General features: G+C 43.3%; 1 protein-coding gene across 1 annotated transcript in view; it reads right to left on the bottom strand.

Moving 5' to 3' along the window:
• Window positions 1-10,814: 10,814 nt before the first annotated feature.
• The window catches only part of LOC126035315 (translation initiation factor IF-2-like), a 307,625-nt gene continuing 296,205 nt past the window's right edge, over window positions 10,815-22,234 (bottom strand). Inside the window, exon 2 of the mRNA XM_049793797.1 lies at window positions 10,815-12,484. Within this exon, the coding sequence (XP_049649754.1) occupies window positions 11,675-12,484 (810 nt within the window). The 3' untranslated portion in view covers window positions 10,815-11,674. The remainder of the gene's footprint in view (window positions 12,485-22,234) is intronic.

The raw sequence follows: 22,234 nt of genomic DNA, 5'->3' as shown, positions 1-22,234 counted from the left end.
GACTCTTGGGCCTTGTCTGCTAGGCAAATTTCAAAAAAGAAATTCCCACCAGTGCTTCGAGCATGTCTGAAATTGTAAACAGACTCTATTTGGCATGGTTTATGTCATTGACCTACAGTCAGTGTTAAACTTACTTAGGCTGCTGTCAGCTGCAGCAACTTCTTAGATATTTAAGCTTTTAGCATGTAACTGGTTTTTTTCCCCACATGTTGTAAACATGAATCGTTCATGTTTTCTTTATGAAGCAGAAACGATTCTAGACTGTTGTGGCTGGTTATTCACATGACCAGCAAAGCCACGTGTGACATTGCCATGCTCTGGAGTGAAAGTTCTGAAGTGATCTTAGTGGAGTCATGAGCAAGAGAAAATCATAAGGTATCCTATTTTCTGCCTGGGTGAGTTTCAGAGCTCAAAACAAGCTCCAACAAGAGCACTCCAACAGGGAGAGCAAAATGTTTGGCTTTACAGACAGGTGCCTCTATAGGGCATATTAAAAATATGACACCATAATGAAATAAAAATCATAAGGATTATGTAGCATTGCTTCCTTTCCCATGTTTCTAGAAATATTAACAAACATCTAGAAATATTTTTTCTCTGATTAGCACTGATACATTTTTAAAAGTTTTTTTTGTTAACTAATACATTTCTTTTTGTTTAATTAAAGTTTATTCAATTCTGCAATTAATATTAAATTTCACTCTTGAGCAAGTCTGCTATCTACAGTAAGATTATACCTATCCTGTTTATTTAAAAGAAATAAATAAGAACAGTAGATAAATCATAGCTAAATAATATAAGGTGTCTTAGAATTTAAGGAGGAACTGGATAATCATCAGTTTTGAAGATCAGGGCACTTTAATTACTTATGTTAGAATGTAAGACCTTAAATATTTGCATTTGTTTTATTTCTTTCCTTTTAATCTTGGCATTGCTTTTATGACACAGGATCAGTTTTCTAATTCTACATATCTAAAATAAGTGACAGTTAATACTTGGGAATGCTTTATCTTCCCTAATTTCAAGCAAAGAAAGATCAATTTAAGTTCATTGGGCTGTTCCATGCTAAGAGATACCTCACAACTAAGCTATACTGTCCTCTACCCAGCAAAACTCTTAATATACTAGCACAGGATAAAACTCAAAGTGATGGGCTTAACTTTTCTAGAAAAGAAAGAAAAAAGAGGTTTTGGTGGCTAGCAAACTTGGGGGCAGAAGAAGGAGAAAAATATTGTTGATAATAACCTTCATACAGTGCTCCTGTTATTTTACTGACAAGTTACATGGTTATTAACCACAACTAGTCCCTGTATTGGGCAAGGGAAAGATGTACTCTGTTCTTGGGATGTTTATGCTGTAGAGCCTGCCTGCTTTTCTTGGATCCTTCCACTTACTAAAACAAACCATATTATTGAGTATCAAACTTCAATAGTGTGTGTACATGGAGACAATGGTATGAGGCTAAGACATCTTGTGCCATCGTCTTGTTCTCATTCAGCTTCTTCTTATTTTACTAATGTCCTTACACCTGGGGTTAAAGGGCCATCGTGTTACTCCCGTGTTTTCTGTGTGGTTGCACATTAGCTACAGATTGCTTTGTCAGGTGGGACACATCTGTCTGACAAATGTTCCAGCTCTGTAGGAGTTGGACTAAAGCAGAGGAGGTGTCTCACTTGTCTTGGTCATAATGCTTTAAAGAAATCTTCTGGGAAGAGAAACATGGGAAAACTGATTCTTTATAAATCACAGCTGCAAAGACAAAAAGGCTCCTCTGCATCGGAGCAGACCAGCTACAGAGCCTGATGCCCCATTTCCCAAAAACTCAGAGTTCTCTGCAGTTGGAAAACAAGTAGACTAAATGTTATTTACATCCTGGAAGAGAGATAGCTGTCATCCAAAATTCCCTCACAGAGAAATTTAGCAGAACTTTTGGACCCAGCATCCAGGGTAAACCAGGGATAGCATATTTACAAACGTCTACATAAAGAAATAGCAGAGTTAAAGATGTTTACCCTAATTGGGTTACACAGAGAAAACAATGATCTGAAACTGGAAAACTGAAAGAAAAGCTGATCTGAATATACAATAATATACTGTGCTAATCTTCAGTTGTATTCTGCAAAGTGGGCAAACAACTACCATCTGGAGATGGGGAATCTAACAAAACAAGCATGCAGACTGTTGGGTCAGAGAAATGGATGGTTGATCTGGTTCACCTGACACTTAAAATTTATGTGCAGAATATTTAATATTTTGACTGACTTAATTCTAAGTCTCTGTATCTGAAAGTAGAAGTAGAGGAGACTGAAGGTAGATAGTGGTAAAGCAGGAGGGAGTGGAGAGAAAATTGTGTGAAAAGCAAATACGGATGTGCTTTAGTGAAGAGTAAAAGCTTACGGGGCGGGGGATGGGAGAAAGTAGGACCTATTCTTAGCACATAATGCAAATGCCTCAGATTGGCACTTTGGAGAACCATTTCCTTATATTGGCACTCATGTTTAAGTTCACTTTGCAGAAACAAACCAATAAATGCTATTAAGACTGAACACAAATGAAAGAGAGCTTGCTCTGCCCACGCTGAAGCTTGTATCCCACTGAAATGTGGTTCCCATGTTTGGATTTGCCTTCATTTGTAATTTCAGTAATGAGGCCCTGGAGCTGTATTGTGCTGACAACAAAACCATTCACCTGAGCTGCTTCTGTCCTTGAGTTTGTCCCCACAGAATTTTATTTATTCCCTTCTTGCCTCCTTGGCTGTGTGGCTTTTTGTACCTTTTGGAGGAAGCTGTGCAACCACCTGTTCTTATTGGCAGGCTAAATTGGCAAAATATTTGTTTCTCATAGGCCTGAGACTGACTTACAGGGAAGAAAATAGCAAAACACAACTATATTGTGTCCTTCACCACCCCTGAGCAATGAAGTGCAGCGCTGCAGGCTTTTGTAAGGCAGGTGGCATGCCAAAGTCCGCAAAAGGGCTGTGTCAGCCCTGAGAGTTCTGAATGGCTAAATAAAACATGTATGATAATTTTTTTGCCGTTCTGACAGTAAGCTATTATCATCATGTTTAGATGCCATGAGCCTGCAAGTGTGGAAACTTATCCAGTTTATCAAGCTGAACTGCCTTTTCATTTGATTTATCTCTTCTTGTTTCCCTGCTAGGTGTAAGCAGTTTGTGGTTTGCCTGCGTCCTTCAGCAGCAAGGAGGGGGGCAGCTCTGGTGTCGGCTAGCAGTTCTGGAGGACTCATTCATCAGATCCAAGAAGCTGAAGGTATGACTATTTCTGTCCCCCAAGGCCAGTCACATTCTGCTAGTCGCATCACAGCAGCCACCAGACAGCCCCACTGACAGAAGCAATGGCTGGACTTAGCTTGCTGCTGCAGCCTAACCCTTTGCTGGGTAACCAAGCCGTTTCTGTCAGTCATGTTTCCTGCAGTGTTTCAGCAGATATTGGCACATGACCAAGAAGAGTTCAACAACTTCAATAGGTTCCTCTCACACTACAGTATCTATTATTTGTATTACATAGGTGTACCGAGTGCTGCCATGCTGCAAATACTAAATAAGGGAGGTTCCCTGTCCCAGGTTGCATACGATCCAAAGATAGAGGGATTATGGTGTTCCTGCTACGAATGGTCCATGTCAGACCGGGATGCAGAGTTCAGAGCTTCTAAATCCTAGATCAGCAAATTAACAAGATTATCCTTTCTCTCTGAAAACAAGACTGAGACAGATTTTGTTAACAGCAGGCCACCCAAAAACTAAGTTACATTAAATTGCCTGGAACTGTAAAACATTTAGATTTTATACTGTATGTATACTTAGTTAAAAAGCCACCTCTGATGGTAAAGTGTAAAAGTGCCTCTGTTTGGAAATACTACCTTGATCATACAGATACAGTCACATGTCAGTTGTGAGGCTATTTGAAAGTTATACTATTCACATGTCTTTTATTTTTAATAGCTCCCATGACATTATGAATACTTTCCTAATTAAAATAACTTGTTCCATGAAAGAGCAGATGTCCCGGTACTTAAATACACAATGCTGCCATGCTGAAATCTTCTGCTTAATGGCATTAGAAGCAGTAGTTTGTCCTGATCAACAGCTCTGCTTATGTCCTAGATGCCACTGAGAGCCAGAACAGGTGGATCTTCCATAAACAAGAGTTTTAATGGGCCAGGTTTCTTACAAAGGGCTGGGTGCATGCAGTGCCGCAGAGCAGTTCCTGGCATTGGGCACTTAGATTGGTCTCAGAATTTCTATTATAAACTCTTTCCTGATGTTTATGACCTGTCTATATGAAGGATTGATTTACGTGCAAGCAGTACTAGATGAAGGTGGGCCAAAATAATGAATTGTCTCAGGGAAAGAAAGTCACAGACAAACCTTATGTTTAAAGTATATCTTTGGCAAAGAAATCCAGAACCCAATTGAGACTTTAGCTGATCTCCCACAAAAATCCAGCCACAAACTTTCCCTAGCTTCTCTTGCAGCAGAGGTAGTCCTCCCCTATTCCTTCTCCTTCACCACCTTTCCCAACAGACCCATTCCTTTCTTCCTTACAATATTGCCACCTGCAGTCTCTGTATTTTTTAGGGTCTGCTGCTGAGGATAGAGCAACAGAGTGGCCCCTCAGAGACCAAGTTATTGCTAGTGTAATAGAGTAAGTTGCAGCACATGCATGTGTTTGAGTGGTGTGGGGAAGCCCATAGGATCTGGCCTTCATCCAGCTCCTTCCCATATACTTCGCTCAAACCACAGCAGCACTTCAGTGTGGTGACAGAGCTGTCAGGGCGAGCAAGTGCCTAGACTGCTCCCCTCCTTGCCCCAGAATGTGGTGGATGGGTATCTGTTAACATGATATGACAGCGTACCCTCTTGGTCACCTGGTGTGCATGTGTGTGGGAAACATCCTGCCATGTCACTATTTTGTGTACGCTTTGTGGGACCAAAAGCAATTGTCCCCTGTCATATGGCTGGATGTGCACTTGGCATGTGGTGGAGACTATGAAAGGTTCAGTCACATCAGATTTAAATTCAGTACATGCCATGGAAGGAGTTTTATCTGTGTGTCCCTCCAGTGTCTCCTTAAAAGGCTCTGTTGGTGTTGCGTCCCAAAGTTGGAGTGACTCAGGTTCGTGGATTTCCTTTGTCAGAATTAAGGTGAAATGACACCAGGGGAGTTCAAACAACAACCAACATTTATTCAACCTAGCTAACTTTGTCCAAGTACACATGAACTTGTTAATATGAACCTTGCAACATGTCATTAAGCCACTGTTTGAGAAGAGGAGGGAAGTACAGAAAAATTAAATGGAAAAAGGAACATGAAATGTATCAGAAGGAGAGCCCTCCGGTTGAGTCACGAGGTTCAGAGCAGACCCCCTTGCTTTCTGGACTCCTTCTCAAAGAGGAGCTCAGGGGCAGCTAGATCCACTCCTAGTCTCAGACTTGGTCAATGGTTTATGTTTAAAAGGATGAGGTGTAGGGACTGTGGAAAAGAGAGAAGGAAAAGAGGGAGAGAGAGAATGAGAGAAAGAAAGAGAGAGAAGAGAAGAGAAGAGAAGAGAAGAGAAGAGAAGAGAAGAGAAGAGAAGAGAAGAGAAGAGAAGAGAAGAGAAGAGAGAAGGGTTTCACCAGTCCTGGGTCCAGCGTTGGTCCAGCCAGCGTAGAGATCCAGTTCCGGAGGGCACGCACTGAGGACTCGTTCTCTCCTCTTTTATAGTGTGTTAGTTGATGATCTCAACATGCGCAGTTCCCACACCTGGGGTTCACTGGAATCGGTCAGTGAGGTGTTTTTTTTTTTGGGGGGGGGGGGGGGGTGTTCATTGTGGAGTTGCCTCTCTTTTCCTGCTGGCATGACCACTTAAGATAGAAGCACAGTCCCAACTTCCATGGGGCCTTCTTCCTCCAGGAAGGCATAAATTGTGTTCCTTCTCCTGGTCACTTAAGATAAGGAATTGGAATTGGGGCTTTGGAGAAGTGTGTTCCCACCCTCCATGGGGCCCTCTCCTCTGGCCACATTGTCCTGTTCACAAAACTCCAGCATTTTTACAGAGGCCGTTTTCTCCAGCAAAGCTCTTTAACGGATGTTTGAGACATTGAATTTGTCAGACCATCACAGTTGGCCTGACCTGGTCTCAGAGTGCTTCATCTCAGCTCTAGCCACCGATTTCTGAGTATAATGGTGGCTGTGCCCAGGAGCTGCCAGGACTACATATCAAGGCCTTGAGGACGGAGGAGAGAAAAAAATACCTAATTGTAGATGAGTTTGCTTGAAACTTGTATGTTAAGAATATGAGCTGTGGAAAAACTATCTATCTTGAACATGTTTGTAGGACTGGATCTGCGCTCCCATCAGTATTTATCATAGAATCATAGAATCATTTAGGTTGGAAAAGACCTTTAAGATCATCGAGTCCGTTAACCTAACACTGCTAAGTCCACCACTAAACCATGTCCCTAAGTGCCACATCTACACATCTTTTAAATACCTCCAGGGATGGTGACTCAGCCACTTCCCTGGGCAGCCTGTTCCAATGCTTGACAACCCTTTTGGTGAAGAAATTTTTCCTAATATCCAATCTAAACCTCCCTTGGCACAACTTGAGGCCATTTCCTCTTGTTCTATCACTTGTTACTTGATAGAAGAGACCAACACCCACCTCGCTACAACCCCCTTTCAGGTAGTTGTAGAGAGTGATAAGGTCTCCCCTCAGCCTCCTTTTCTCCAGACTAAACAACCCCAGTTCACTCAGCTGCTCCTCATAAGACTTGTCCTCCAGGCCCCTCACCAACTTGGTTGCCCTTCTCTGGACACGCTCCAGCACCTCAATGTCTTTCCTGTAGTGAGGGGCCCAAAACTGAACACAGTACTCAAGGTGCAGCCTCACCAGTGCTGAGTACAGGGGAACAATCACCTCCCTGCTCCTGCTGGCCACACTATTTCTGATACAGGCCAGGATGCCGTTGGCCTTCTTGGCCACCTGGGCACACTGCTGCCTCATATTCAGCCAGCTGTCAACCAGCACCCCCAAGTCCTTTTCCACTGGGAGGCTTTCCAGCCACTCTTCCCCAAGCCTGTAGCATTGTATGGGGTTGTTGTGACCCAAATGCAGGACCCAGCACTTAGCCTTGTTGAACTTCATACAATTAGCCTCAGCCCATCGATCCAGACTGTTCAAATCCCTCTGCAGAGCCTTTCTACTCTCAAGCAGATCAACCCTCCCTCCCAGCTTGGTGTCATTTGCAAACTTACTGAGGGTACACTCGATCCCCTTATCCAGGTCATTGATAAAGATATTAAACAGAACTGGCCCCTGTACTGAGCCCTGGGGAACACCACTTGTGACCAGCCGCCAACTGGATTTAATTCCATTCACCACAATCCTCTGGGCTTGTCCATCCATCCAGTTTTTTACCTAGTGAGGAATACACCTGTCCAAGCCAAGAGCAGCCAGTTTCTGAAGGAGAATGCTGTGGGAAACTGTCAAAGGCTTTACTGAAGCCCAGGTAAACAACATCCACAGCCTTTCCCTCATCCACTAAGTGGGTCATCTTGTCATAAAAGGAGATCAGGTTAGTCAAGCAGGACCTGCCTTTCATAAACCCACACTGACTGGCCCTGATCACCTGGTTGTCCAGGTAGATGAGCATCACATTTGCTAACCTCCAGTCAACTGAAACCTCCCCGGTTAGCCAGGACTGCTGATAAATGATTGAAAGTGGCTTGGTGAGCACTTCTGCCAGCTCCCTCAGTACCCTTAGGTGGATCCCATCCAGCCCCATAGACTTGTGTGTGTCTAAGAGGTGTAGCAGGTCGCTAATCTATGTTTCCCCTCACATTCAATAAAAGATGGAGATTGTCCTTCACTCTCCTTTTGTTATAAATGTATTTATAGAAACATTTTTTATTCTCTTTTACTGCAGTAGCCAGATTAAGTTCTAGTTGGGCTTTGGCCCTTCCAATTTTCTCCCTGCATAACCGCACAACATCTTTGTAGTCCTCCTGAGTTGTCTGCCCCTCCTTCCAAAGGTCATAAACTCTCTGTTTTTTTTCTGGAGTTCCAGCCAAAGCTCTCTGTTCAGCCAGACCAGTCTTCTTCCTTGCTGGCTCGTCTTTCAGCACATAGGGACAGCCTGCTCCTGTGCCTTTAAGATTTCCTCCTTGAAGAATATCCAGCCTTCCTGGACTCCTTTGCCCTTCAGGACTGCCTCCCAAGGGACTCTGTCAACCAGGCCCCTAAATAGGCCAAAGTCTGCCGTCCAGAAGTCCAAGGTAGCAGTTCTGCTAACCACCCTTCTTACTTCTCCAAGAATTGAAAACTCTATCATTTCATGATTGCTGTGCCCAAGATGGCCTCCAACCATCACATCACCCACAAGTCCTTGTCTGTTTGCAAACAACAGGTCCAGCAGGGTGCCTTCCCTAGCTGGGTCACTCACCAGCTGTGTCAGGAAGTTATCTTCCATACCCTCCAGGAACCTCCTAGACTGTTTCCTCTCCACTGTATTGTATCTCCAGCAGACATCTGGTAAGTTGAAGTCCCCCAGGAGAACAAGGGCTAGCAATCATGAGACTTCTCCCAGCTACTTATAGAATATTTCATCTGTCTCTTTGTCCTGGTTGAGTGGTCTATAACAGACTCGCACCATGATATCTGCTTTATTGGCCTTTCCCCTGATTCTTACCCATAAACACTCGACCCTTTCATCACCATCATCAAGCTCTAGATAGTCAAAACACTCCCTAACATACAGGGCTACCCCATTGCAGCAGTGCAGTTGTGTGAGTCATCCCACCAGTCCCATAAATAGGAGACAGAATGCAGCATTGCGCTCCAGGTGATTTCCTTCTTCATGCAATCATTATAGGAAGAAAGAATTCATAGGAAAAGAATGGTTTGCATGTTGGGGGGGAAGGTGTTGTGGCAGAAAGGGTGGTAAGACTTAGATGAAAGAAAAGGAGAAGGAAAGGTGATGAAAAAAAGGTCATGAAGTTAAGAGCATTGCATGTAAAAAGTAAGAAAAATAAAAATCATGGAGCAGTGCACAAAATAAAAATGCAGTCTTTGCTTTGTTTCAGGTTAATCTCTTCATTCTTACTGTCCATATACCTGTACATTTGGTAATTGTTTAGCAGGCCTAATAATTTGCTTTCTGAAATTAGTATGTCCAACAGTCTTCCATCCTTAAAATACCTCAACTGTCCTTACTAATTTTTTATAGCATCATGTTGATGATTGTAATCCATCAAAAGTAAAATGCTTTCCATATTGAATAGTGAGTGACAATGAGGATGTTTCCAATACATGGTGGAACAGAAGCAGTCTAATCTCCTCTGGAAGTGTAATCACATATGGCTGGGAAGGCATAGCTTTCCATGTTGGGATGAGGGACAAGACAGCTGTAAAATAATAGTTTGGGCATTTAAAATTCAATTTTTATTCCCTAAAGAAATGCTCCAAGTTTCCAGTGAAGCTTGGTTTTTCAAAATTTAAGTAGCTAACAGCGGTTTGTGCCTCTTTTATTATTGTTGACATGATGGAAGACATCTTTAACTTGTTTGCTGCAATACTGAGATTTTTCAGGAGTTCTCCCTTCTAAGCTCAAGCAGTTGAGGGGGAGGCGAGAAAAGAGAAAACACATGTGGTGGAGGAGGAGAGCAAGGGAAAGAAAGGAGTGTTTTCCACTGAACATCTGAGAGTGAGTATACTATTATATTTGCTGAGATATCATTATTTTTAACTAGCTCTTGAAACTTCTGGCACGGTCACTGCCTGGAATGTACAAATGGAGGCAAATGAAATGAGCAGTTAGGGAAATAAGAGAGATCTGCAGCGGTGCAGCTGGTTGTTAGGACCAGAGAAATTTAAAATTCCCACAGCAACATTGAAAGTCATACTCTCTCACCTGAGAACCAGAAGAAAGCTATGTCTTGTGCAACTTTTCACATTAACGGCATATTAACCAGGCAAAACAAGATTTAATGGGTGATGCTCCTTTTTCAAGATTGCCAGCCTGAGTAGTCCATAAGATGGGCAAATTGAACATCTGTCCTGGTACACTTGGATGTATCCAGCCGACACTCAGGCTCTTGATTAGGCACTTGGGCAAAGTGGTCCTGGCTTTCATGTGAGCCTTCTCCACAACAGTGTGTGTCAGCTTCAGAGTCCTCACTGTGTATACTAGCATCAACACTGTCTACAGCGAATTGACTTCGATATGTCTTTCCATGACAAAATCCAGTCAAGCTTTTCCTAACATATACAGGTGAAAGGAGACTTGCTGGATATCTACTTTTTGTTTTCCTGCAGTGGATTATTGTGTTTTATTTGGCATGGCGATAGATCAGCAGGACAAGTATGTCAAGTTGTCTATGGCAGCCAAAGATGGATGTGGTCCTCATTTCAACAAGGTCTGAGCTCCTTCCATGTTGCACTGTATGAGGGGTGTGTTTGTCACGAGGGTACAGATGGTTCATAAGTGCTCTCTGAAGCTCTGTATCTGATTTCTGTGGGACAAGGAGATGAAAAGAGCTTGCAGTGCTGTGCCATGAGTCTCCAATGTTGTAATGAGGAAGCAGAATTCAGCAGCAAATAGGGGCTTTCTTACCTTCCTAACCCCTCCAGGATATTCTCAGCTTGGGAAGGGCAGGAAGGCAGTAGCTTAGTAAAATGTTACATGTGTCTCATTTCATAATCTTCAAATAGGTATATAGGCTTTACATTATCTGTAGACATTCGTCTGATCACCCCGTGGGACTCGGCACAGGGTCCACCATACCCTGGGCCACAGAGCACTGACACCAATATGAGGATGCTGCAAATGGCGTTTATTCAACTGCGTCACGCCCTTATATACTGTCTTGTCGGTCATCCCGCCTCCTTTAACCCTTCTCTTTCCGTACATCGCGAGATCTTCCGAGCGCCAATCCCTACAAGTCCCCCCTCACTATGGCGGATGACCGACGGTACAAACTGGCGTTACAGCTATAAGTGATCCCACCACCTCATGGTAATTCGTGTACTGGTGGGTACCCGCACTCTGTATAAAGAGTTTCCGCACGCAAACAGTCAGTGCTGGTATCCCACAACAAACCATAATAACCACCACCAAAAGGATTCCAAATAGGGTCAACGTTTTTCAGTCAATCAAAGACAGGAGCCATTGCCAGGTCGACAAGAGGAGATTGTCAAGCCACTGTCACCTGCCTCCTGTAATTGATTGGCTTTGTCTAAAAGCATATCATAGTCCCCTGCTTATGGGGTACACACAGCGGTTGCTGTAAAGTGGATCTGCGGTGTTCAAAACATCAGTCACACCATTTTGATGTTCGGCTGGTGCGTCACCAGAGTTGTTGTCCACAGCGGTCATACTTGACAAGCACCCACGGGTCACAGCGACCACAGTGCAGGTACTCAGATGATCTTCTGAACGGCATCCTGCAAAATAACTCACAACAAATCGTTATTGACAGAGGCCTGGTTTCAACCACCGTGCCGGCACCCAGCGCACACGTGAGTCTGGGTGCTCTGATGATTGTACTGCAGCATACCCTCTTCCCTGTGTCACCAAGCGCCTCCCACCTTCCCACTTTCCTGTTTCTGGGTCTTTCTTGTTGGGCCTCAACTAGTGCTGCTTGTAATCTGTTTGTCCAAGCTTCTTTCTAAATCAAAAAAAAATGGGAGTCAAAATCATACTGCAAAACTGTCGCGAATCCCAGGGAGTCAGTGAACCTGAAAAAAAACCCACATCTAACAGAGAGCCTGTCATGGGATGTCCTAAGCCGTAATCATCCACGGTCTTCTTCACTTGTTGCAAAAGCTTGCTATCTAACGGAGACCACTCCACCCCTACACCACCTGGACCAGCTCGGACTGGGCAAACTAAAGGGGGTCCTTCAAAACGTATGCCGTCCATAACACATTCCTTTGCTACAATTTTCCAGTCTGGCAACGTGATCTTCGGTGAATCGGGAACTCCTTTCTGTTCCCCAGCTGCTTGTAGCAGCTGCCGCTGTTGCTTCACCTGCTCCTGTATCTCCTCTACTACTCGCTGCAACATCTGCAGCGGATCTGTAGCTGGGTCGGGCGCAGGTATTAAAGGCATACGCGTTGCCTTTTCACTGGCTGCTGCCGACTGCGCCTTACAGTCGGAGATAGCCTTTTGTTTTACCGCTGCGTGCGGCGGACGACAGCGGTGTCCGCCCACCAGCTGCCACGCCTCCTCTAACCGTTGAGCCGACCCCTCAATTGAGTCCGGACCACTCTCTTCCTCTTCCGCTACGCGCGTAAGAGGGGGTGTCCTGACTTTCCTTCCTCCTTCCTTTGGCCGTGCTCCGCCTCTCCCGACCTCCGGAGAGACATCCGGGGAGAAAGCGGATGTCGGCGCCATCTTAGGGTGAGCTTGTGGCGCGGTTCGCAAAACACGTCCCGGCACCCAATCCTCCGGATCATACAGGGGAACCGCTCCCTCCTCTGCCTGCTCCTTTTCCGATCCCTTCATCACCGCCCTCTCCGCCTCCTCTAGTCTCTGCCTCTCCTTCTCCCGTCTCCTTTGCTCGGCCACGGGTTCCTCTGCCTCCTGAATTAACTGTCGCTCTTTCTCCCGCTCCTCCTCTCTCGCCCGTTCACGCTCCCGTTCAAACTCCTCCCAAGGGTATCCCGGTGGTTCGGCCGGTGCCGACGGCTGCACTGGGAGCACCAGAGGCGTCTGCTCCGCTACCTCCGTCAGCCCTTCTGTCCGCGCCTCCCCATCCGCCTGCACGCCCCGCTCCGCCTGCGCGTGCATCAATCTCTTTGCTTCCTTCCATGTTAAGCCCTCCTCCCGCACTTTCCTGAAAATCGCCCTAATCCGCCCCCACGTCTTTAACTCCGGACCATGCTGCGTCGCCATAGCCCGTTCCGCTAAAGCCGCGGTGCATTTCGGCCAGCACTCAGGAGACAATATGTCCCCCGGGCGCTCTATCGCTTCCTCTTTCAGGAGCCGCTCTAGGCAAGCTTTCGCTTCTTTTTGTCCCATAGGGATTTTTACCTCTCTAGAGCACGAGTCCAACACCTTCAGGACTCCTTCCATGCCTGGCCAGGCCTTCGATTACGCCCCGCGTAATCCGCCGATGTCCAATCACGTCAGGGTCACCACTTGTAGACATTCGTCTGATCACCCCGTGGGACTCGGCACAGGGTCCACCATACCCTGGGCCACAGAGCACTGACACCAATATGAGGATGCTGCAAATGGCGTTTATTCAACTGCGTCACGCCCTTATATACTGTCTTGTCGGTCATCCCGCCTCCTTTAACCCTTCTCTTTCCGTACATCGCGAGATCTTCCGAGCGCCAATCCCTACAATTATCTCAACAGCTAGTATGTACTAAAACTGTATCACATGAAATTAAGGTGTTTCAATGTATGTAGATTTAGTGTACTTTTCTGACTCCATGTAAAGAAGCCCTTAGGTAACAGATCTAGTCAGGTATACAACTCTATTTCTGTTAACAATCCCAGTAAAGGTAACAAGCTTACTCATGTGAGAAATAATACCTCTGCATTTGAAAAAGCAGATCCTTATATTTTAAATCTCCGCGGCAGCAGCACGCTTGTTAAATTGCCTAACTTTCTGGGACACCATTCATTTTTTCCCAAAGTTACATGTAATTCACATAGCTTTCATGTCCATACATTTTTATTGACAATTGTTTGCCTTAAAATTACAGAGTAATTAAACTTATGTTATAGGGGTTTTACACTGTAAGGATGAATGCTCATCACTTAAATATTTGTGCATATATATATGCCACATTGTCATATATGATGTATATACATATATGTATCATATATCTTATTTCAGATTTAGGCTTTAGCAGATTGATGTGTGTATATATATCCAGAACTCTATTTATTAATAGTTGTATTGAAATATAAATACACAGATGAACTGCGGGCAAATTAGCTCATATAGTAAATATAGATATGTCATGGAAGAGAATGCAACTATACCCTGGCAATTTCCTATTTCTTCAGAGTTAGCATGAGAAAATGTCTATGCAGATTTAAAATGCTGAACAGTCTGACAAGGACAGTGTCATTGAACATATGAATGTCTTAAGAAATAATTTATGTATATTCACATCTTTGAGGATTTCTCTCCCAAAGGCCTCTTGCTTGTACAGTGGATTAATTCAAGGTGTCTTTTGTTGAAGGTTGTCCTGGTTTCAGCTGGGATAGAGTTAACTGTCTTCCTAGTAGCTGGTACAGTGCTATGTTTTGAGTTCAGTATGCGAAGAATGTTGATAACACTGATGTTCTCAGTTGTTGCTCAGTAGTGTTTAGACTAAAGTCAAGGATTTTTCAGCTTCTCATGCCCAGGCAGGGCACAAGAAGTTGGCACAGGACACAACCAGGGCACCTGACCCAAAGTGGACAACAGTGTATTCCATACCATGTGGTGTCCCATCTAGTATAGGAACTGGGAAGGGGGGGGGGGGGGGGGGGCAGGGAATCGCCGCTCGGGGACTGGCAGGGTGCCAGTCAGCGGGTAGTGAGCAATTGCCCTGCGCATCATTTGTACATTCCAATCCTTTTATTACTACTGTTGTCATTTTATTAGTGTTATCATTATCATTATTAGTTTCTTCTTTTCTGTTCTATTAAACCGTTCTTATCTCAACCCACAAGTTTTACTTCTTTTTCCCGATTTTCTCCCCCATCCCACTGGATTGGGGGGAGTGAGTGAGCGGCTGCGTGGTGCTTAGTTGCTGTCTGGGGTTAAACCACGACAAAGGTAGAGAAAGAACTGAAAAAGAATACAATTTTTTCTCTCCTTTAATAAAATGCTGATACACCTAAATCAGTGGTTAGCAGATGGAGGTGGCTGCTACTCATAAATCAGATACTGTGCAAATCAGTAGGATGGGGCAACCAATGTTTGAAAATGTTTTAAAGTATCTCCCTCATACCAGTATGCCAGCCTGTTCATGAACTACTCATGGAAAGGTGTTTGAGAGAACTGTGCCACCAAACCTACTCTGTATCTAAAAGATACGCATCTTTATCACCTGAACTTCTCCACTGATTTCCATTGCTAATTCAATATTTACTGCCCTTCCCGTACTATAATATGAACATCATCTTTCTAGATAACATGACTGACAAAAAGTGACAATACAAATTATCCTGTTGTTGTGGTTTAAGCCCAGCCAGCAACTAGGCACCACGCTCGCTTACTCCTCCCCCCCTCCCTGTGGGATTGGAAGGAGAATCAGGAAAAAAAGTAAAACTTGTGGGTTGAGATAAGAAAGATTTAATAACTAAAGTAAAATAAAATGTAATGCTAACAATAATAATAATAAATTATAATAATTTTAATGAAAATGAATATAATAAAATTTAAAACAATCAAACAAAAAAAACAAACAAGAAAAAGACAAGTGATACACAATGCAATTGCTCACCACCTGCTGACCGATGCCCAAGCAGCGATCCACACCTCCTGGCTATCTCCCCCCAGATTATATACTAGACATGACGTCACATGGTATGGAATACCCCGTTGGCCACTTTGGGTCAGCTGCCCTGGCTGTGTCCCCTCCCAACTTCTTGTGCCCCTCCAGCCTTCTTGCTGGCTGGGCATGAGAAGCTGAAAAATCCTTGACTTAGTCTAAACATTACTTAGCAACAACTGAAAACATCAGTGTTATCAACATTCTTCTCATACCTAACTCAAAAACATAGCACTATACCAGCTACTAGGAAGACAATTAACTCTATCCCAGCTGAAACCAGGACACCTGTATAGGAAACCACAAATCAACACACTCTTCACAAAATCAGCCACCATGCAAAACACACTAGAAAAAAGCCTCTAGAACTGCCCTGCAAGAATCAGGTTGTGTATTTGAATTAGCCACCTGAATACCATCTATGAATATAACAATGCAGAAAGGAAACCCTCACTCACATTATGTTCCTGTCAATTACACACTATTCAATGCTGGTATGCGTACAGAAAATTGTTAAATGATTACAGCATCTACTAAAACACATCCTTGAAGAGTTCTTCCTTGAACCCTTTTCCACCTCTCTTTTCAAACAATGCTTCCAGTATTAAACTCACAATCCAAAAGCAAATTTCCCCTGTACTAACAAACACCCATCAGAAACAAACCTTGCTGGCACAGCAAATGCAAAATTCATGAATACCACTGTATTTAACATAATTGTTGTCAGTGCCCCAAAGAACTATTAATTTCCATGGGTCTTGTTCATACACTTTTTAAAAAGGTGATATATTGTACTAAACGTATCACATACATACCCTCATGAGAATTGCATGCATGAAACTAATCAACCATTATTCATCAACTCACACAGATAACTGCTTTGGGTTTGTGTGGCAGGGGTTTTGATATTGGGGGAGGGGCTTCAGGGGTGGCTCCTGTGAGAAGCTGCTAGAAGCTTCCCTGGCTCCAAGCCAGACCCACCTCTGACCAAGGCCGACCCAATCAGTGATGGTTGTAGTGCCTCTGGGATAACATATTTAAGAAGGGGAACCTAGTATAGGGGAGGAGATTGGAATGTGAGAGAAACACCTATGCGGACACCAAGGTCAGTGAAGAAGGAGGGGGAGGAGGGGCGCCGGAGGAGGGGATGACCCTGCAGCCCGTGGTGAGACAGCAGGCTGTCCCCCTGCAGCCCATGGAGGTGAACAGTGGAGCAGATGCCCACCTGAGGCCCGTGGAGGACCCCATGCCAGAGCAGTTGGATGCCCCCAAAGATGGTTGTGACTCCATGGGAAAGCCCGCGCTGGAGCAGTCTGTGACTGAAGATCAGCCCGCGGAAAGGACCCATGCCAGAGAAGTTCGTGAAGGACTGCAGCCCATGGGAAGGACTCACATTGGAGAAGTTCGTGGAGGACTGTCTCCTGTGGGAGGGACCCCACAGTGGAGCAGGGGAAGAGTGAGGAGTCCTCCCCCTGAGAAGGAAGGAGCGGCAGAGACAAGGTGTGATGAACTGACCCCAACCCCCATTCCCTGTCCCCCTGTGCCGCCGGGGGGAGAAGGTAGAGAAAACTGGGAGTGGAGTTGAGCTGGGAAGGCGGGAGGGGTGGGGGGAATCATAGAATCATAGAATCATTTAGGTTGGAAAAGACCTTTAAGATCATCAAGTCCAACCGTCAACCATGCCCACTAAACCATGTCCTGAAGTTCCTTGTCTATGCACTTTTTGAATACCTCCAGGGATGGTGACTCCACCACTTCCCTGGGCAGCCTTTTCCAATGCCTGACAACCCTTTCGGTGAAGAAATTTTTCCTAATATCCAATCTAAACCTCCCCTGGTGCAACTTGAGGCCATTTCCTCTAGTCCTATCACTTGTTACTTGATAGAAGAGACCAGTACCCACCTCACTACAACCTCCTTTCAGGTAGTTGTAGAGTGCGATAAGGTCTCCCCTCAGCCTCGAAGGTGTTCTAAGGTTTTATTTTACTTCTCGGTATCCTTGTTTTGATTTGATTTGTAGTAAATTAACTTGATTTTGGTTTTTCCGCAAGTTGAGCCTGTGTTTTGCCCGTGACCATAAGCGGTGAGTGATCCCTCCCTGTCCTTGTCTCGACCCAGGAGCTTTTCTTTATATTTTCTCCTCATCCCATCGGGGCCGGGGGAGGGGGGAGGAGCAAGTGAGCAGCTGCGTGGTGCTTTGTTACCGGCTGGATTAAACCATGACAATAGCTGATTAAGGACAAAACACAGAAAAGGATAGGAGAATATTTTTGTCATAAAGAAAATATTCCATCTCTTGCACAGTCCAGATCCTCACAGGGGACCTACAAGTCATATTTTTAAAATAATCCTGGTAACTAAATTCTTAATGGTGAATAAACAAAGTGTGGACTCACTAGTGACATTGTTTTTAAAGCTTACAGTTTTCTTGCCGATTCATCCCTGTACATTCATGTTAGCAACTGTTTGCTCTCCAGTGGTTTAATTGATTAAAATAATTTTGTTATACTAAGAACAATCATGTCCTACTTGTATTTAGTTTGGATTTTGTTTCTTGTCAGATCTGATTAACGGATGTCAGTCAAGTCCAAAAGTTTGTTTGTTTTCTCCAGTTCTATCAGTTGGTCTAATTAAAGATAGCACCTCTTCTACAAACCTTGTCTCACTTGTATCACACAGTATAATAGCCACAGCATCATAACTGCACTCTCAAAGTGCACATAAGTGAGAGAAACTTTTAATTGAAACACTTCTCTCCTATTTTTACAGAAAATGAAATGGGTATAGGAGGAAGAGGGAATAATACAATACATTTTAACTTCAGATAAAGACAGACCACTATACAAAGGTTGGCAAGCATTGGCATAAGGGCCTTATAACAGCAACTGTATTTTACACTGAATGTTTTTCCATTAATTGATAGGTTTCTGTGCCACCTGCATTTAGGTTTAAGTGGATTTGTCTTACCAACAGTAAAGAACAAGGCTAATTTTTTCTTGCTTAAATCTTTTCTGTGCAAATTCAAAGGGGGGCTTTCTTGCCACAGTTGTGTGTCTGTTTAATCTGAATGTACGCTGTCTAATCACAACACTTTGAAACATGTTCATGAAAAATGTGTTGAGTTGATGCTGTCATGATGCTCAATTGTAAACTCTGCTATGTTGCTAATAGCATGGCTAATCAGAATCTATGAATTTTCTCAACTTTAGTTCAACAAAGAAATTATTTAAAATATTTTCTTTATAGAAATCATAATAAAGAGTAATTACAGCTCTAGGCTAAAGCGCTCTTCTCAGAAGCACTTGGTAAAGCCACTTTCTCTGTTGAGAGCTTTTGCTTGATTGCAGGCATGGAAATAACACATCTTTTTCACCTTTGTGGCCTGGAAAGTCAATGTTTCCTTACTGATTTAGCATATTACTCATATCTGCCATGTAAGGTGTGTATGAAAATACCCTTTTGATGGAGGAAACTAGTAGATAAAACCTGTGAATTAAAACATTAAAAATATACTTTAGTTTCATTGTTTGCAACTCTCATGTCTTAGAACTTAGGACAGATATAACTGAAAATGTCTATTTTAAATTTTTTAAAGCCACTCTGAAACCATTCTTCCCACAGGAAAATTAAAAATGGTTTTCAGTTATGCTAGTCATACAAGGGCAATCTTTTATATTTTGTTTGTTCAAAGAAGAAGGGAAAAAATACTAAAAAAAGCAGAACATTTCTTAACACTTAGAACTATATGTCATTTATATTTGTCAGGTGGGGAGAAGAAAGGGAAAAAATAACTGAAGAAAGTGAACTGAAGACTTCATAAAGAAGAGAAATGGGGAAGACAAACTGATTCTCCTTTAATTACACTTAAAATTGAATTTCTTATATGATGAAAAAAATCTACAACTGTTTTAACTGATTCTGAAAAAAGTCATTATTTTCCCCAAACTAAAGTTATCTTTTATCGTGAACCCTATTTTACAGATGGAGGGCAATCAAAAGGATTGTTTTTTGAACTCTCCTAAAAATGTTTCATGGTAGCTTTTCTATAAATCAAAAACTCTTTACTTACTTAAAGTACAATCTATTAGTCTAACAGGCCTAGAGACAGGATAGTTCATCTCACTGGACTGTCTGGATCTCCTTGCTTCAAAGGGATTTAACCTGTGGTTCCAAACATGACAGTCCATAAGAAATTCAACCTTAAATATCATTGAGCCAACACTGAAGCCAGGAATTCACATATTGTTAGTCCTGGTTTTTATGTGACTGAGATTATTCACAGAAAAGAAGATGACAAGGAAAAAGTAAGGAATTTGTTAAGTGTGCACATATATACAACAGTGTTGCTAAAAACTAATAAGAGATTTGGATTGTCAGCGTTAGCCCCTTGTAAGAAAAATTAATAGTCAGAATGAGATGAGGAAGCCATAAAATGTAAAATAAATGCAATTCATCCTACAGTTAGAGAAATCTAGATTTATTTAATGCTTAGCATGATGGGTATCATTATCATAAATGTGCCTATATAGAATAATTCTGGAACAATATTTGTGATAACATTTGCAGTGTCTATTTACACATCACCTATTCACCAACTTGTTACTCCAGAACTCATTCTCATGGGTTTTCATCAGCTTAAAATCTACCATCATTAATTTTCAACAAACTTGCCACAGAAATTCTTCTTTCCTACCAGTGGAGAGAGAAGCGTGATAGTTTTCTTACAGGATACAGCACTAATTACTGACCTTGTGTCACAGGAGAATTATTGAGACAAGTCCTCGTTGTGGGGTTAACCAAAAGGTTTTAGTAAACAATGATTAAATGGTCAAGCACTCTACTACTTACTAGACGTTTAATAATTAAGCTATAGTTTGATGTGTAAAAAATGTCTCTTACCTCACTGTAGACATCAGATGCTGAGTAAGGGATCTCTCAGCCTTGAGGACTAACCTTGAGAGAGCATCCCTACTCAAGGGGAGATCACTGCCATGCAGCCCACAGCTGTGCAGGAGAACTCAACAGACCCTGGTGGCTGCAGATATTTATAGCGTAAAGTGGTTGGCTCGTAGTCAAGTTTTCTGCTGTGTTCATGCGGTTTCTGACACTTATTAGCCCAGACTCCAGCCCAAACTGGCTTTGTGGTTTGGTGCTGGGTTCTCGCTGAATGTGGCATAGCCTTGCACAATAGGGTTAACTTCAGTTAGGCCTACTCGTTGAGCAACTGCATGAACCAAAGTATAGCTAGTTCAAACAGGAGTGAACCTGTCACACCTTGGAAGAGCAATATAACCAGTACAGAGCTACTATAGAGCTAGCATAATGAATTTCCTGTAGAAAAGCTATTCCAGGTCTGATTAGAAGTTGATACAGTATTCTTTTAGGATTGCTTTTTGGACACAAATATCCTCAGCAGCATTCCTTATTACACTTTTTAGATCCAAGAACCTTACCAAAGGCAGTTCAAAACCATCTGTCGTGGTTTAACCCCAGCCAGCAACTAAACACCACACAGCTGCTCGCTCACTCACTCCACCCCCCCACCCAGTGGGATGGGGGAGAAAATCGGGAAAAGAAGTAAAACTCGTGGGTTGAGATAAGAACAGTTTAATAGAACAGAAAAGAAGAAACTAATAATGATAATGATAACACTAATAAAATGACAACAGCAATAATGAAAGCATTGGAATGTACAAATGATGCACAGTGCAATTGTTCACCACCCGCTGATCGACACCCAGTTAGTCCCTGAGCAGCGATCCCCCCACCCCCACTCCCCCCAGTTTATATACTAGGCATGACGTCACATGGTATGGAATACCCGTTTGGCCACTTTGGGTCAGCTGCCCTGGCTGTGTCCTGTGCCAACTTCTTGTGCCCCTCCAGCCTTCTTGCTGGCTGGGCACGAGAAGCTGAAAAATCCTTGACTATAGTCTAAACATTACTTAGCAACAACTGAAAACATGTGTTATCAACATTCTTCTCATACTGAACTCAAAACATAGCACTGTACCAGCTACTAGGAAGACAATCAGCTCTGTCCCAGCTGAAACCAGGACACCATCATGAGAGCATAGGCAAAATACTGAGCAAATAGCTTATTTTAGGCAACTTCATAGTTGGCTTTTTCTGATAACTTCACATTTAACTCTTTGTCTGTAGTGTGGCCAGAAGCAGCTCTGCAGGAGTTTGTGAGCAAAGGATTGATGATTATGAACCACAGATGTCCATATCCTCACATGGCATGGCTGCAGTTTTCATTCCTTTCCATTTGTTTTGACCAGTGCAAGATTTATGTGGGGGCATCAGCTGTCAAAACAGACTCTTAGGCTAAGAGGCTGCAGCATAGCTTAAAGTCAGTGTTAAGGATGCTGTCCAGGAGTAAAGCAGTCCAAATCAGGGAAGAGTAAAGGTGCCTTAACATCACCTTTTTGTCTTTTCTCCTCCATGTGAAACACTGTGCCATGTGTTCCTCGGTCAGAATTCAGGAGCTCACCCATGGTAATCAAGTTAGATAAATAAAAAAAAAAAGTCACAATAAAATGTTTAAAAATAGCTCTAAAACATTCCTAACCATTTCTGGAACACAGTTGTCGTGGTTTAACCCCAGCCGGCAACTAAGCACCACGAAGCTGCTCACTCACCTCCCTCACAGTGGGATGGGGAGAGAATCTGAAGAGTAAAAGTGAGAAAACTCGTGGACTGAGATAGTTTAATAGGTAAAGCAGAAG

This window comes from Accipiter gentilis, chromosome W (genome assembly GCF_929443795.1).
Source record: "Accipiter gentilis chromosome W, bAccGen1.1, whole genome shotgun sequence".
NCBI classification, from domain to species: domain Eukaryota; kingdom Metazoa; phylum Chordata; class Aves; order Accipitriformes; family Accipitridae; genus Astur; species Astur gentilis.
Note: the sequence above shows the minus strand (reverse complement) of the source record. Positions and strands in the feature narration are given on the sequence as shown.